General features: G+C 56.9%; 1 protein-coding gene across 5 annotated transcripts in view; it reads right to left on the bottom strand.

Annotated features, from left to right (window-relative positions):
• The window catches only part of RXRG (retinoid X receptor gamma), a 159127-nt gene that overhangs the window by 36879 nt on the left and 105246 nt on the right, over positions 1-17002 (bottom strand). The window contains exon 1 of one of the 5 annotated variants that reach the window (XM_080647287.1): positions 8324-8653. The exons of the other annotated variants lie outside the window; for them this stretch is intronic. Coding sequence (XP_080503413.1) covers positions 8324-8372 — 49 coding nt within the window. The 5' untranslated portion in view covers positions 8373-8653. Of the gene's footprint in view, positions 1-8323; positions 8654-17002 lie in introns of those variants that run through there. 5 annotated transcript variants of the gene reach the window in all.

A 17002-nucleotide genomic window follows, 5' to 3' on the forward strand; every position in this document is an offset into this window, starting at 1 on the left:
GACCCAGAGGTGGAGGCCAAGATGGACTGACCTCCTGCGAGCAGCCCCCACTAGCCGCCCAGCCTTTCAGAGCTGAAAGGGGCGGCTGGATTCCCCAAAGGAGGGCAGGCTTGCTGCCTGCTCAGGTGGGGGCAGGGCTGCTGCTTCCAGTGCTGGGAAGGGGGGCAGCCCTTCCTCTCCCTCCTCCACTCCCACCCCTACACTCTGTAATGATGGAGGGAGTGAAAAGCAGGAGATTGATAATCAGCCTCATTATTACCAGCATTATATATAATTATAGCAAAACCTCACTCATTTGGATCAATTGAGAGAAAAATCCGTCTAAATTCCTGACAACTTGGCAGATTACTTTTAAATTATAATTTTATTACTTCTAAGTAACACACGTGAAGAGTTGTGTTTCAAGTACCACAAGCTAATGGTTATTAAGTGGGGATTTTATGAAATCTGCTTTAAAAGACTCTTTTGTAATTAAGACCCTGTTAATATGCTAATGACACTCCTGCTATGCTTTTTAAATTGCTTGAAAACAGATGCAATTTAAATAGGCTCAAGACTTCTACAATCTCATTTGCTTCACAGACCTTTGGGGGGTTATTTTTACTATTTATTTATTTATTTATTTTTGGCGAATGAGCAAATACAAACTAGTTCGTGGCACGTGATTTAACCACGGTTCCAAGTACTAGTCCGTCATGAATGAATAAGGCCATGTTGCTGTGGGTGCAGCCAGGCTCTGGGGACTTGAAGAGCCACTACATTTTATAGGAAACGATCCCAGAGAGGTGGCCCCAGAGGACACAGCAGGGATCCCCGGCCCCAGGGCCCAGCTCCTTCACCATGAGCGCCGCCTTACGCTCACACAGCCCCTCGATTCCGTGCTCCTCGTTTCCACACTCTCTGGTTCAGTCCAGATGTATTTGTTGAGCTCCTACTATGTGCCAGGTCCGTGGTGGGCACTTTGCAGGTAGTTACCCTGCTGGACACCACGGTCATGTCATTCAAGATTCAGCCTGACACAGTGTCGGTGAGTCAGGAAGTATCCCCATTCAGTGAGGAAACGGGTTCGGATGATAACGTGACCCTTCCCAGGACGGGCGAGTTATGAATGATCCGGATCTAGATTCTGAGTGGAGTTCAGCGCAGTGGTCAGCGTTCCTGCATGTGACTCATGGCAGCCTGCCACCAAGAGCCAAATGGGAGCCTTGCTGGGACAGGCGGGTGTTACATTGTCCCTAATACACGAGCGGCTCGGGGCACAGGGGTGCCCCTGACAAGACACAGCCCTGTTCCTTTAACCACTTCTGAACACTGTACACCGTGTGCCAGTCGGGCCTCCTAGACAAATGCCAGTGAGTGTTGGAGGCATTTGCTGAGGGTGACCCCTTGCTCTTCGAATCCCTGGACAGCACTTGTGTCCACACCAGCTCTTGGACCCAAGACCTCCTCCCTCTGTCTCCCTGACCTTGTGGTGAGGTGTGCTCTCCAGGCTCTGAGCACAGGCTGTCTCCAAAGGACAACTGTCATCTTAAAACACGTGAGCATCCTGGCCGGGCAGCTCAGCGGGTTAGAGCATCGTCCCAATACGCCAAGGGTGCCGGTTCGATCCCTGATCAGAGCACATTTAAGAATCAACCAATTAATGCATAAATAAGTGGAACAATAAATGTCTCTCTCTCTCCCTTCCTCTCTCTCTAAAATCAATCAGTAAATTTGAAAACACAGTGAACAACGTCTGTCCACCGCAGCGTCGCCATTGGGTAACGCACACAGCATCATCCGTTCTCGGGTTAAGACCTACATTCCTGGGATCCATTACGTTAACTGAGGCCCGAGAAACATTTCCAGAAATAACTGGTCTCCAGATGTCCTGCAGACGTCAGGCCTGTAACTACCGTAGTTTGTACGTCCCTTCGGGCAGAGGACGGGCCTCAGGTCCTGGGCCCCGGAGTCCCAATGTGCCCAACGGCTGATAGACAGGCATTCCTAGGACAGTCTAGCTAGCATCTTCCCTGCTGGTGACCTCTAACCTTTGCCCTGCTCCCCACATTCCTGGGACTGAGACCCCAACCCCTCCAAGAGCTGCTGCCCTATGACAGTGGCCAATACATGGGGGGTGGGGGACAAAGGAGTCACAGAAACAAAACCCTGGCAACCAGCCCGAAAGAAGCATCCCACGTACTTATTAGACACTTTCCCTGCTGCTCCTCTGACTCCTCATCAGTGCTTTCTGAATTCAAGATCATACGCCTTTCCATTCTTAGGTTCAGCTGTGGGGTTCTGGAATCCCATCTGGAGTCTGAGTTGATCTTGAACCTGGATGCTCTGTCTCCCTTGCTGTCTCTCAGTCACAGCCTGTGATAAGGGGGCCAGGTTCCAGTAGACTGTGGGGGTTGGAGGTCCCAGGTCACGGCTCTCTTCCTGCCAGATCTCATGAGAGAAGGGGGTGAATTATTCAAACATAACTCCCAGGAACTGGTGCGGAATCCTCGTCTTACTCACTTCACTTGGTCAGCACCTCTGAGTGCGCAGCCCCACACTTCAGAACCAGACAACCTCCTCTAAGAAAAACCTACAAACCATATTCTAGCTGAATTTAGCACCAGGGTCTCTGAATTTTCTGAACGGGAAAATGGGAATTAACTTTATTGTACATTTATAACTTTCCAGGCTTTATTTTATTGAATCCCAATGCTGTACCCAGACCCTATGTGATTGGTAGTGAGTTATTTTGCTGAGGGGGTGCTGTCTGTGACTTAGACCCCTCTCCTCTTCCTCCACCCCAGGTGGCCCACAGTGGGGTCAGGGGGACCCAGTTGGTTCATCCTCACCCAAGGACATTTTTCCATTGATTTTTAGAGAGTGGAAGGGAAGGGGGAAGACAGAGAGAGAGAAACATTGATGTGAGAGAGACACATCGATTGGTTGCCTCCCACACTTGCCCCAACCAGGGCTGAGGATTGAGCAACTGAGGTACGTGCCCTTGACCAGAATCAAACCCTGGACCCTTCAGTCCACAGGCCAGTACTCTATCCACTGAGCCACACCGGCTTGGGCCTGGGAACCCAGTTTGAAAACCACAAAAAGCTACAGGTCCTGGGCAAGCTCCACCCATTTCCTAAGTGTCCTCGTCTGTAACTGAAGGGTCAGGTGACCCACACTCCTTCCGTCTGGCTCTGAAGACACGTCCGTGCCAGGGAAGCGGGGACAGCTAGCATTGGGGATCCCTGAGAACAATCAGAAACGGTCATGACGTTCTCAGCAGGAGCCCCTGTGGCCTGCAAACTGCCGGGATAGAGCACAACCCGTGGGTAGCTGCACGTTTCATGCGTTGATGACAGCCGGCGTTCACACAGAGACAGACCGGAGCCGTAGAGACGTGGGCCCTGTAGTCGGCAAAGACTAAGACGCTTACTCTCTGGCTCTATAGAGAAAAGGTCTGCCGATCCCTGCTCCAAAAGGTAGAATCGAGTTCCAGGTATTAGAGTGAAGTGGGGTCCACCTGCAAGAAGCTGACCTTTGTTTCATTAGCACCTGCAAGGGCCCAGTCCCCTGCCCCCACCCCAGTCATTTTATTCATTTGCTGCAAGTATTCATGGTCAAAAGGAAAAGGGTGTTTTATGACCCCTGAATGAGCTGTGAGCAATGCAGAGCAAGAATGGGGTGGCCTGGGGCAGGTGACTCAAGCTCCCCATGGCTGGACGTTCCTGAGTAACATGGGGGTGCTAACAATATAGCACCCCCCTCCTAGGGTCCTGAGAACATCAAGATGGTGCATGTCACACCCTTGGAAAAAGGTTTGGCATGTAGTAGGGGCCTAATAAATGCGGGCTATTTTTTCGCAGGTCACCGAGCCGAGACCTGGGTCAGTCTCATGACAGCCACCCCAGCCCAGGCATTCTAGAAAATAGACTGATACTCCTGGGCCGCATGCTTCCTGCTTTCACCTGGCAGGTTCCTCTGGGAGCCCGGACGTCCCGGCCCCCGGCTGGCGGCGGGGATCTCTGTGGACACACAGCAGCTTCTCCCCCGCTTGCTGCTCCGCTCTCTCCCTCTTGGTAAGATTGTAAATGTTTCAGAAAACAGTTTATACTAAATATGTTCCTTCCTAGATCTCATCCGTACAGGAGCCCCAACACCAACCACTGACTCCCGCAGTAAGTCCCTATCAGCCACCCACACATCTGGCACGCACACACACACATACATATAAATACATATGCACATACATACACACATACACATCTCCAACTCAAGCTCGCCCCTATGTCCATCCCTGGGTGGAAAGCAACTGTTCCACAGATGCTCAGGGTCAGGACTCTTGCAAATCAGGAGGCCCCAGAAGAAGTCACCAATTAACTCTCGAGAAGTCACATGACCCGGGGGCCTGCTATGCTATCCTGTGTTTCCTTCCTGAGTCTGCAGCCAGAGGGCAGTGCTGAGGCTGCCGGATCCTGACCCCTGGGGTGGGCTCCTGACCCCTCGGGTGGGCCGCTGCCCGCAGCTCCCAGAGGAAGACCAGGCCCAGAGAGGCCGCCAGAGGCAGCTCAGTGGAGCGCAGACTCTGCAGCCAAATGCCTGGTCCCACTCCCCAGCCGTGCCTTCTGCCAGCTCTGGGGCCTGGCAATGCCCCCGGGGCCTCATCTGCAGAGGAGCGCGAAGTGGCGGGCTCAGAGGGCCATGAGGTAAGTGAGCGGGCCAGCCGGCACTTGCAGGGGTGGTGTGAGGAGAAATGAGAGCCTCCCCGCCCGCCCGCCCGCCCGCCCGCCCTGAGGATTACCGCACAATTGGATGTGGGATTACGGGCTCGGTGTGCCATCTTCTTAGAGGTGACAACTGTCTCCTGAGGCAAACAAGTCTCGTCCGGAGCAGTTGGCAAGCCAGGTCTTGGCGTTGAAGACAAGGTTCTCGCCTCGTCGCAGGGCAGGCCGGAGTGGGGACAGGGGGCCTTTGTGGGGCCACTGCCACCCGGCCAGACCCCTCCCTTTGGCCAACCCAAGCGTCCGGGTCACTTCACTGAAGGGAGGATGGTCTGACAGCTGCTGAGCACAGCCCCGGACTCCAATTCTAGGAGCCCTTTGCTGAGGCCGATCTGCTTCCCAGAAATCCCCACGTAAATCCCAGGTGCCCGGAGGCTCCACCTGCTGGCGTGCAGAGGGCAGGGGCACACCGAATAGCGCCCCCTCCCCTCCCTCCCTCCCTCCCTCCTCCTTCCTTCCCTCCTTCCTTCCCTTCTTCCCTCCTTCCCTCCCTCCCTCCTCCTTCCTTCCCTCCTTCCTTCCCTTCTTCCCTCCTTCCTTCCCTCCCTTCTCCTTCCTTTCCTCCTTCCTTCCCTCCTTCCTTCCTTCCTTCCTTCCCGACTTCCTTCTTTCCTTCCCTTCTTCCCTCCTTCCCTCCTCCCCTCCCTCCCTCCTTCCCTCCTCCCCTCCCTCCCTCCCTCCCTCCTCCTTCCTTCCCTCCTTCCTTCTCTCCTTCCTTCCCTCCTTCCTTCCTTCCTTCTTTCCTTCCCTTCTTCCCTCCTTCCCTCCTCCCCTCCCTCCCTCCCTCCTCCTTCCTTCCCTCCTTCCTTCCTTCCTTCCCTCCTTCCTTCCCTCCTTCCTTCCTTCTTTCTCTTGTCACTATATCAGATTGAAGGGATCCTATTTAAATGTGAAGCAGGGGCTTTCTGGAAGGCTCTCCCACTCAACCACACTGCACCTTGGCCTCATCCCTGCTGCCCTCGACACCGCATGCACACATCTGCACAGTGAGGGCTGAGATACTCTGAGCCTCGACTGCCGGCAGGCACTCCGAGGCACCATCAAGCGGCCCCACTGAATTCTGGACCAGACCTTCGTTCCCCAGCCTCATCTCCGCTCTCTTCCAAATCCCTCCTCCTTCAACCCTTTATTCACCCCAACTGTCGCAGCGGGTCTCCTTGGCTTTCAGGAGGCCAGGGCCTCACAGACTTGGGGGCCCAGGGGTCTCAGGGGTTGGCATGCTCTTCAGACACCTGAACTCGGAGGCAACAGAGAAAGGGCTGCTCGGCTGTGGATGGGCCCAGGATGAGAGCTGAGAGGGCGTTTCACACCCAGGCCAGTGACCCAGCTGTGAACTAGAGATCGGATGTCCAGGCCCCAGCCTTGGCCACCACGCTCACTGGCCGTCACAAGACTGGCCCCAATAACCCGAACTCAACCTCCTCCAGGATCACCGCCACAGCCCACACCCCCTGCGCCCAGGCGGCCACCTCCACACCCCTGCGCCCACGGGGCCACCTCCACACCCCCTGCGCCCAGGCGGCCACCTCCACACCCCTGCGCCCACGGGGCCACCTTCACACCCCCTGCGCCCAGATGGCCACCTCCACACCCCTGCGCCCACGGGGCCACCTCCACACCCCCTGCGCCCAGGCGGCCACCTCCACACCCCTGCGCCCACGGGGCCACCTCCACACCCCCTGCGCCCAGGCGGCCACCTCCACACCCCTGCGCCCACGGGGCCACCTCCACACCCCCTGCGCCCAGACGCCACCTCCACACCCCCTGCGCCCAGGCGGCCACCTCCACACCCCCTGCGCCCAGGCGGCCACTTCCACACCCCCTGCGCCCACGGGGCCACCTCCACACCCCCTGCGCCCAGGCGGCCACCTCCACACCCCCTGCGCCCACGGGGCCACCTCCACACCCCCTGCGCCCAGGCGGCCACCTCCACACCCCCTGCGCCCAGACGCCACCTCCACACCCCCTGCGCCCACGGGGCCACCTCCACACCCCCTGCGCCCAGGCGGCCACCTCCACACCCCTGCGCCCACGGGGCCACCTCCACACCCCCTGCGCCCAGGCGGCCACCTCCACACCCCCTGCGCCCAGGCGGCCACCTCCACACCCCTGCGCCCAGGTGGCCACCTCCACACCCCCTGCGCCCAGGCGGCCACCTCCACACCCCCTGCGCCCACGGGGCCACCTCCACACCCCCTGCGCCCAGGCGGCCACCTCCACACCCCCTGCGCCCAGGCGGCCACCTCCACACCCCCTGCGCCCAGGCGGCCACCTCCACACCCCCTGCGCCCAGGCGGCCACCTCCACACCCCCTGTGCCCAGGCGGCCACCTCCACACCCCCTGTACCCAGGCGGCCACCTCCACACCCCCTGTGCCCAGGTGGCCACCTCCACACCCCCTGTACCCAGGCGGCCACCTCCACACCCCCTGCGCCCAGGTGGCCACCTCCACACCCCCTGCGCCCAGGCGGCCACCTCCACACCATTACGTGCGTCTGGGTGATGAGCCCACCCCACCCAAGGGGCCACGACCGTGTTTAATGCACATCTGTATCCCGGCACCTGACAGCACGCTTGGCTCGGAACCACCACCCGTGCCCCCTGAATGGACGGGCAGCCCTGGCCTGGCGCCTGCCAGGAAGGACCACAGCACCTGCGCGTTCCCAGCACAGCCCACGAGCGTCCTGCCCAGCGCCGCGCAGACGAGCTGCCCGCCTGCCCGCACAGAGGTCAGGAGAGCAGGGGCTTTTCCTTCTCAAGACTTGACAAGAATTTCTGCTTTGTCCTGCCTGCCAGCAGCAAGGCGCAGGACAGGGGCTCCAGGGCCCGGGGGCGGCGCTGCCCCACCAGCTGACGGGGAGAGGCCAGCCGGTCAGCTGTCCGTTCCATTCATCAGGCAGGGCGCCTGTCAAGGAAACCCGGAGCCTTGGGGAGTGTGCCTGGGTGATGGTCGCCAGCCAGCCCAGCCCCAGGGAAGTGATGGCAGTGACCCTGGCCAGGAACTGGGGACAGCAGGGGGGCGGCCGGGGCTATTAGCAAAACAAAAGGCAAGAACACAGGAGGGACAGCACTGTGCAAATTAAAGCGTTCTGTTTGCTTTTAAAAATCTACTTTTTAATACAGCAAGCTCTTGTTCTGAAGTGTCCCGAGACCCTTAGCAGACGCGGGCCCTCCCTCTCCCCGCTCCTCACTGCGAGCTGGGTCATCTTTAACTCCCCACTTCACACACACACACACACACACACACACACGCACACACACGCACACTCACACACACTCTCACACTCTCATGCACACACGCACACACGCACACGCCGCTGCAACAATGCGCAGCTTCCTGCTGGCCTCCCATGTGCAGACCCGCACACCCTCCCCCGTGCTCTCACTCGGAGGTGCAAAAGCACTATCACCCACGGCCGTCTCTCCCCTCTCTCGTGCACACACACACTGACATGCAACACAGTGCACACGCATGTGCACATAAAGGATTCAATACTAATCCCGTTAGCGGTCCCCCGTGTCCCCTCCATCTCCCAGGACAGTCCAGAAGGTGCCACACTCACCGCCAAAGCTGGTGGGGAACTTCATGAAGTGAGGATAATTCCCGTACATGTTTACTCTTCAGCTCATAGTCCTCGCCGGGTCTCTGAAGATCGCGGCTCCCAGCCCCAGGCACCGCCGTGCCCTTCAACTTGGGCACCCGAGAGTGGTCATCGCCACCCCGCACCCGGCTGCGCGGGCTGGGCCAGCCCTCGGGGATTAGCCAGGAATCCGCCTCTCAACTGGGGCGGCCGCATAGCGAGCTGGAGCCAGGACTGGCAGCTGGTGCCTGTCAGTAATCACGCATAATGCCTCCGCCGCTGCCGCCGCGCCTGAGATCCTGTTGCTGGTTTGATTAACTCGGCTGGGCTGCAGCGCTGCTCCCAGCTCCCTGTGGTCCCAGGGGTCCTCCTGGTGGCTCGATCTATTATCCAGGAAGCGATCGATGTGTGACCACCCCACAGTAGGTCAGGAGAGAGGGGGAGGTGGCAGGGGGTGGAACACTCTTTAGGTGCCTTTTCCTTGACTTGCACCCACAAAAATCAATGGGTTTTATTAAAATGCATTTTCTCAGTTCGGCTGCTCTGTGTCTGATGCACTTGCTATGGGCCTGAGAGCAGCTGTGGGAGGAGCAGAGATGGGAGCCGGGTAGAGCAGCCCTGGGCCCGAAAGCGCTCTCCTGAGCCCCCGAGGCGCTGGCTCTCACAGGGGAAGCGAGACCAGCGCAGCGGGAGCCTCGCTCACATCACAGGTAGGGCGGGCGTGCTGGCCCCACACAAGGGTCATTCGCTGGCTTTTCCCTGGAGGGGGCACTCGCCTCCATCCCGTCAAAGTGCCCCAAGTCCTCACGGATACAGACAGTCCCTTGGATGGAACCAACCTACAAATCAAGTTCAGGTACCCCTTCAATGTCCGGCCTGGGGTGCAGCTTTCCTGACCAGCCTCGGCTCAGCCTACACCTGAACACCTGCAACGAGGGGCTCCCTCCTCTCCCATTCATTTCCGGGCAGTTCTCACCATGAGAAAGGGTTTATTGAAATCTGGCCCTCCCCCTGCAGCTCCTGCCCACAGGTTCCAGGCACCTCCCTGGGGCCATGCAAGAGACGCTGGGGGTTGTCACAGCGGGATCTTCTGCAAATTCAGACACAAACCTCGTGCCTACAGTCTATGTCCCCGGGCACGCTCACCTCTTCACATCCCATCGTCCCGAGCACCGGAGCGCATTGGCAACCTCTCCTTTCTCCGTGCTGCCCTTTAATTCACAGAGTTGCTCCCGGGAAGCAGGGTGCCCTGACTTGGATGCGACCCTCTTCTCCTTGTGCTGTGTGGGCAGGGCCCTGGGGGTGCTGCCAGGCCCCGAGGGGTCCACTGAGCCCTGACACTGGAACACGGACCCGAGGGTTTCTCCCACACGGCCTTGGACAGAGCAAGCCAGGGAGGGAGGTCAAGTCAGGGCCCCCGGGGAGAAAACCAAGATGCTAGGGCCAGACAGGAGGAGCAGGAACACGAAGAGGACAGAGCCAGAGTAAGGACGGCGTTGAGGGCATTAGCCGCACAGTTAACTCCCGTCAAGCGAACCTAACAGCCCCAAGTCTGTCTCCGTATCCACAGCTGCACCCCTTCCTGGGCGGGGGCTCGGAGGCCAGCGGGCACCTCCCTCACTCCTCCGCCATGAAACCCGGGTCCACGCACCCTCCCCATCGTCGGGACCCAGCTGCTTTCGCCCAGTCTGTTTCTTATGCCTCCCCATCCTGTGGCTTCTGAGGACCCCGAGCCGCCTTCCATAGTTCATCCAACTCTTCGGTGCAAATGCCGAAAAGGACACAGCAAGGACCACATCTTAGAGCCCGCCACCGATACATCCACTCGCCAGTGCTGGGCCCCGTCCCGCCACGTTCCCTGGCCCGGCTTGACCTGGGGGGTTGGATCCATAGAGAAAGCACCAGCACGGAAGCCAGCGGCTGGACCGAGTCCCAGTCCTCCGCTGACCACCTCACCACACTGGCCGGTTCCCCAGTCCCCAGGGCTGCGGCTACCGCATGGGTTTGTCATGAGGATCAAGTGAGTCTACACATTTAACCTCCTAGAATACACCAGAGGCACAGCAAGTGCGTACAAGCTCTTTCCATGATGACGACGGTGCTGGCATATACTCCTTATCTCCTTTCGCTCATTTGTAAAACGTCCGAGCAGGGCTGGATGATTCTAGAGCAGTGGTTCTCAACCTTCCTAATGCTGCGCCCCTTTAATACAGTTCTTCATGTTGTGGTGACCCCCAGCCATAAAATCATTTTTGTTGCTACTTCATAACTGTAATTTTGCTACTGTTAATGAATCATAATGTAAATATCTGTGTTTTCCGATGGTCTTAGGTGACCCTGCTAGCGGTTCTCCACCTGTGGGTCGCGACCCTTTAATACAGTTCTTTATGGTTGGGGCTCACCACAACATGAGGAACTGTATTAAAGGGTCGCGGCATTAGGAAGGTTGAGAACCATTGTTCCAGAGCCTCCTTCAACCTCAAATTCAACTCGAATGAATCCAGCACCCGTGGCAGAGCGGCCTATTCTCCCCACAGAGGTCTCAGAAACACGTGCCTTACGGACGCACAAACCAGGTTTTCCATCGCACACTGGCAGAGAGGGAAGCACGCTGTCCTGCACACTTGGCCTTTCGATGAACCGGGGCTGCAAGTGCTCTTCCAAGGACTCCAAACCATCCTTTAAACAGCGCTCTCCCGGGCCCCGTCCAAGGTCAATGTCACGATGGCCTGCGTGGTTGTGGACTGGGTCTTCTTCCTTTTGATCGGTGAGGTGCGTTTTCCACAGAATGAAGAGCAGATTCCTCAGCCTGGCGTGGAGACACCTCATGTCCTGGCATCTCTGGAAAGTGCTCTGGGACAGCCCCCCGCAGGCCCACGGACACACGGCTCCACCTCTCCAGCCCATGACCTTGGACAGCGAGCTCACTCTCCACGGAAGCACCCACGCCACGGCCTCACTGAGGTTCCTGGGTTTGTTTTGGTTCCATGACTCAGACGGGATGATGGCTGTGCATGTGTTTAGTTTGGGGTTGGTTTGCGGTTTTTGTTTCTCTTAGACCGTAAGGAAGTCATACTTCCTTGGTTCCCTCTTCCCTTTCTCTGCCAGTCCCTTCTGGTCTGGAGGCTTCGCTCATGGTGGGAGCACTGTTGGTTCACTCCAGCTTCTGGTTCATTGTTCATGCCATTGACCTTCTCCGGCCTGTGCCCCACATCCATTGTTTTCCCACGTACATGCTAGAAGCACTAGTAGGTGCTCAACAAACATTGTTTCGTTAGGAAATGCTCGATGTGCTTATCCCAGGGCCTCCCTTGACACCTTCCATCTGGCCTCACAGCCCATAACAAGCCGCGATCTCTGTGAAGGCCAGGAAGTCTGACTGCGGCTTTGGCCTTTAGTCCACACTTTCTGCATGGCACCGCTGTGTCTTGTCCCAGACCATTGTTGACATAACAACGTGATCCTCCCAGAAGCGGTTCCCAGGCAGCCCCCGGCGTCAGTCACTCACTGTCTCCAGCTGTTCCTGAATTCTCACGCGGTGTCAACCGACAGGCCAAACACACAGGGTCCCCGGCAGGATGAGCATGTTCACTTACAAGGATGCTGGGCTCATGTCTGTGGGGTCCTCCAAAGACCTAGTCCTCTCAGACAACACGCTCTGCTTCTGTCGACCCATCCGCGTCCAGTGAGCACAGAGGTCTGCCTGCGTCTTCGCTGGTGTGTTCGACGCAGGGGCAGCCTGATGCGTTACCCTGGTAACTGTAACTTCACCGCTGGTCCTGCTCCTGGGTTCATTGTCTTGCTTTGGACCAGGGGCGATAGAAAATAATACTTTTGCAGCAAATGTGAATGAAAAGCAGAGTCATCGATTTGATAATGGCCAGCAGGCATTAGAAGCAATATCTCATAGCACTGACACAGACTCCTGGTCTCCACTGGGAGGTGCTCTGCCTGGCACCAGAACTCAGGGTTTGATGGGTTTCCCCAAACACTAAACTTAAGCAGGGCAGACGTAGCGTCTCATATTACAGACAAGGAATCAGCGACCAGGCTGTGAGGGCGGGGAAGGGAAGAGGCTACTCAGCCAAACGCAACTTAGGTTGTGACCTCTCCCAACCAGGACGTAGCAGAAATGGGTCTGAAAGCCAGGCCCCACTTGCTCTCAGCCACTGTGTCTGTCCCTTCTGTTATTAATGTGTTTCTATTATATATGTGTGTGCCAGGGGTCTATAAATCACTTTTCCTCTTTTCTGGCATTCATTCATTCATTCATTCATTTATCATTCAGCCAACACTTACAGAGAGCTTTTTGCATGTCAGTCCGTGGAGACAGACTAAGGGACCAGACACACCACGGCCCTGGCCTCAGGGAGCGTGCGCGGCCGGGGGAGGAGATGGACAGCAGCCACAGGCACAGACACAGATACTTCACTATAAGCCATAAGTGCCAGGAAGGAAATAGTTGGGTGAGATGAGAGACTATGGCAGGAATTGTAATTTCAATGGAAAGGTCAGGGCAGACTTCTTTGAGGAAATGACAGTCATGCTCAGAGGGAAAGGATGGGTAGGAGTGAGTCTGAGGGGGAGTGGACCAGGCAGAGGTGCAGAGGGCCTGACGGCCTGCGGAGGGGACAATCTCGGTGCATTGGCGGGGGGGGGGGGAGGGGGGCAGCAAATGTTCAGGTCTCCCCTCCAGAAGATGGGGCCGTCAGCAGCTGCTGGGACCATGGTCTCACCACAATTCTGTGTCCACTAGGCCAGTCAACTCTGTGCCACTGAAAACCACGCTTCCTGGCTTCGTCTCCCCCTCACGTGCTGGTCAAATTCAGGTGACTCACCATTACCCAGTGGTGACCCCAGGATCCCTCTCACGGGTGTGTTCATCCGCTCTTCTGCTCAGGGTGGCTTCCCTCCCTCTGCTCTGTGTCCAAGTCCCACCCGGGCCCCAAGGCCATTCTCAGGGGCCTCAGGTGGCCCTATGGGAGCACTCTCTCCCCGAGACGCCCACAGTCTGTGGCTGGGCCCCGCCCCGGTCACCCCACATGTTCTTCCTTGGACTGTCATCACGAATGCACCTGAGAGCCCTATTACTGAACAGCAAACCGTGGGTGCCTGGCAATGGCCAGAGTCATTTTTGCTGCCCCAACAGCTGTCACAATAGAGTCTGACACAGAATAGAAACCCCGTACATGTGTGACGAATGAATGAATAAATGTTCATGGATGGTGCTGAGATCGCCAAGGCCACTCGTGGGGGGTGAGTGTCCCTAGGAACCCGCACGTTGTACAGCCACGTGCCATTTTCACGGGAGCCTTTTCCTGGAAGCACAGGTACTGTGTGGACCGGCTCGCACTGGTGCTGGCGCGGTACATCCGTCTGGGCGGCCGAGGCGCTCGAAGGACAGAAATGATTCAGAAAGAGTGCTAGCTGGCTGTGAGTGCGGCTGCTCAGCCGGCAGGAAGAGTGGGCCGGCCCCGGCCGGGTGGCTCAGTTGATTAGAATGTCGTCCCACACACTGAAAGATTTCGGGTTCGATACCCAGTCAGGGCACATATGGGAGGCAAATGCAATCAATGTTTCTCACTCACATCTCTCTCCCTCTCTCTCTCTCTCATCAATAAACATCTCTTCGGGTGAGGATAAAAAACAAAGCCATTTCCATGAGGCCTGAGATATGTCCAAAGACACACACTCTGTCTACAAGGTGCCACTGACAGCTTTGCCACCAGGGATGTTATTGTCAGAGCTATTTGCTCCGTCACCAGTGAGCTCACCCTGCGGTGTGGTCCCCAAACTTGTCTGCACATTTGAATTGCCCTGGAAGCTTCAAACATGCAAGGCCTTTGTCCACTCCCGGAGCTGATTCCATTGGTCCGGGGTTGTGGTCAGGGTTTCAGAACAGTTATCAGAGCCCACGTGACCCTGATGTGCAGATTTAGGGGAGAGAACCTTCCGACAACAGGATGCTGGGAGGGGCCCATCCACAGAAATGAGAACCGCCTCCTGCGGCGAATGCCTGACTTCCGGGTGCTCTGGTTGCCGTCTTTCCGTATCTAACAGCTACAACATGAACTGTGCTGGTCATTTCACCCTCCCTTACAGTCATGGCATCAGCTGCCGGCCGGTTGGTTCCAACTAACTTAGTGTTTAGTTGATCTGGGGGTAACTGTTTACTCATGTCCCTGCCGACAGCTCCGGGGCCTTGCTCCTTAGGACGAATGACCATCTTCATGCCCCAGGAACCACAGGCTCCGAACCAGGAGAGACCTTCTCACGCCCCTGGGAGCCCTGCCGAATATATGGCTGTAACCATTTGTCATGCCGGCAGAGGTAGGCTCCCTCAACGTAGAAGTGACCCGGCTGGCTTGTAGCAGGGAAAAGCCCTGAATGCCACTTCCAGGGCCATGCAGGGGCTGAGCCAGGAGCTGAGCCAGGCCAGGGAGGCAGTGCCGGAGGACCGGGCAGCAATGGATGCTTGCTGTTGCGGCAGAACCGTGGTTGTTAGGAATTCAAAGGAATGTGCTATCTTAATCTTTCTGACAATTGATAGAAAACAACATCCAACAAATTAGAGAAACCATCCCCAAGGTAAAACAATGAGGATTTTTTTGATTTGACTTATCCAAGTTCTCTTCCTGGCTACCCAGCCTGTCTGGGTGGTAGGAATTCTCTTTTATTTTTCTCTGTCTGTTTTTTGTAGCCTGATTGCTTGCTGCTGTGTCCAATGTCTGCATCCGCTGTATCCCACCCCTAGAACTGCTTCCAAGGCAGACGCAAATGCAGTCCAGCAAACGCAGTTTCACTTAAAACTCATCTCATAGATATGAGATGATGGAAATAGCAGTGGGGAATGTTAGGGGCAGAAATAGAATATTGGGGACTAGCTATCCTATCTAATAGAAAGGGAATATGCTAATTGACCCTCATGCCATCGCAAAGATGGCGGCGCCCACAGCCAATAAGGAGGGAAAATGCTAATTAACCGCCACACCCTCAAAGATGGCAGCGCCCACAGCCACAAGATGGCAGAGCCCAATCTCCTCAGCCCCACTGGGGTGGCAGGTGGGCAGCAAGGCTGGGCCCACTCCCAGGTGTCACACACGGGAGATGTCATTGCTGCGGCTTCCATAATTGTAGGGCCTCCCGATGACATAGATGCCTGGGGATACAACAGGTCCTTTGGGGCATCTCCATGCTTTGCTCAGGGGGTCTTGGCAGAGGACATTCGTGGCCTTTGCTGCCATCCGAAGCCCATGCACACCAGCCTCCAGAGTCCCCCAGTCCCCTCAGCCCCAAGCCACCCAGGGCCAGCCCTAGGTGCAGGCCCACGGGAGCTCTCAGGATACAGAGCAACTGTGATCACACTGAGAGGGAGAACAGGGCTGGGGCCAAAGGGAACTATCTGGTCCCTTCCAGAGAGGCGCCCGCAGTACAGATGTGGGACACTCTCATGCAGACTGCTTCCAGATCCAAGGGGCGCCAGCCAAAGAGGCGGATGGCACCACTAGACCTCAGGAAGGCCTGTGCATGTCCCCCAGATGGAGGGAGCAGTGCTGGAGCAGAGCCCAGCCCCAGGACCAGGCCACTGTCACCGGATGCTACTGAGCAGACCCACACTGAGCTGGCTACTGGCTGGATACAAGTGGAGATTTGGAGGCCGCAGCCCAACTGCACACAGGCCAAGCAATCTATTTTCAGGTCCCACTCAGCCTAGGGGGAGAGGCTCTAAATATACCCCAGTGCCTGCAGGAGGCAGATCATGGTCCTGGCAGCTGAGAAGGGTGGGGCCGAGGGACAGAGGAGCCTCACCGCCAACCTGGGCACAGCCCCAAGGCCTCGCCACTTGTGAGCTCTATTTACAGGAGAGCACGTGTCTGTTATATTTGACTGGGTCCTGGGCATGGGCTTCGGATGGCAGCAAAGGCCACGAATGTCCTCTGCCAAGACCCCCTGAGCAAAGCATGGAGATGCCCCAAAGGACCTGTTGTATCCCCAGGCATCTATGTCATCGGGAGGCCCTACGATTATGGAAGCCGCAGCAATGACATCTCCCGTGTGTGACACCTGGTAGTCTAGCAGGGCTTTTGTTTATAAACCGGGATAAAACATCATTAGAAGCCAAATCCAAGCAGTCAGAAGGGAAGCTGGCAGTTAGCACGTAAGAACTTCTCTGGCTGCAAAGGTTTGCTCCGGAACGGGAAAGGCCTTTGAGTTCGTGTTCGGCCAGGACATTGTTGTCTTATCGCCAGAAGCCCAACGCCGTAGGGCGCCTCTGTTCCCAGGCAGGGCATCCCGAAAGGCCAGGAAGCGTGCCACCGGGGGAAGAACGGAGTGGGAGCTGCACCCCCACCAGCATCCGGTCACTGTCCAGTAGCCAAAATGAACAGAAATAGCTAGAGAAGGAGATGTAGGTGACTGGGGGCCAGGGCCAGAGGTGTGGCCAAGGCAGGTCAGAAAGCTGGAATGTTCGGCCATATCAGAGCTTGAAAAATCTCTATTCAGTGTATTACATCAGGGTTAGAAGAGCTACCAGACCCAGTTCAGCCCGTATCACCCATGGGACACTGGAGAATCAGCAGAGAGAGCGGCGAATGAGACAGGCCCCTGCAGCTCGGTTGCTCGGGTCCAGGCACCGTCTGCATCCGCCTCCTCTGGGGGACT

Source organism: Plecotus auritus (assembly GCF_963455305.1).
Source record: "Plecotus auritus genome assembly, chromosome: 12".
NCBI classification, from domain to species: Eukaryota; Metazoa; Chordata; class Mammalia; order Chiroptera; family Vespertilionidae; genus Plecotus; species Plecotus auritus.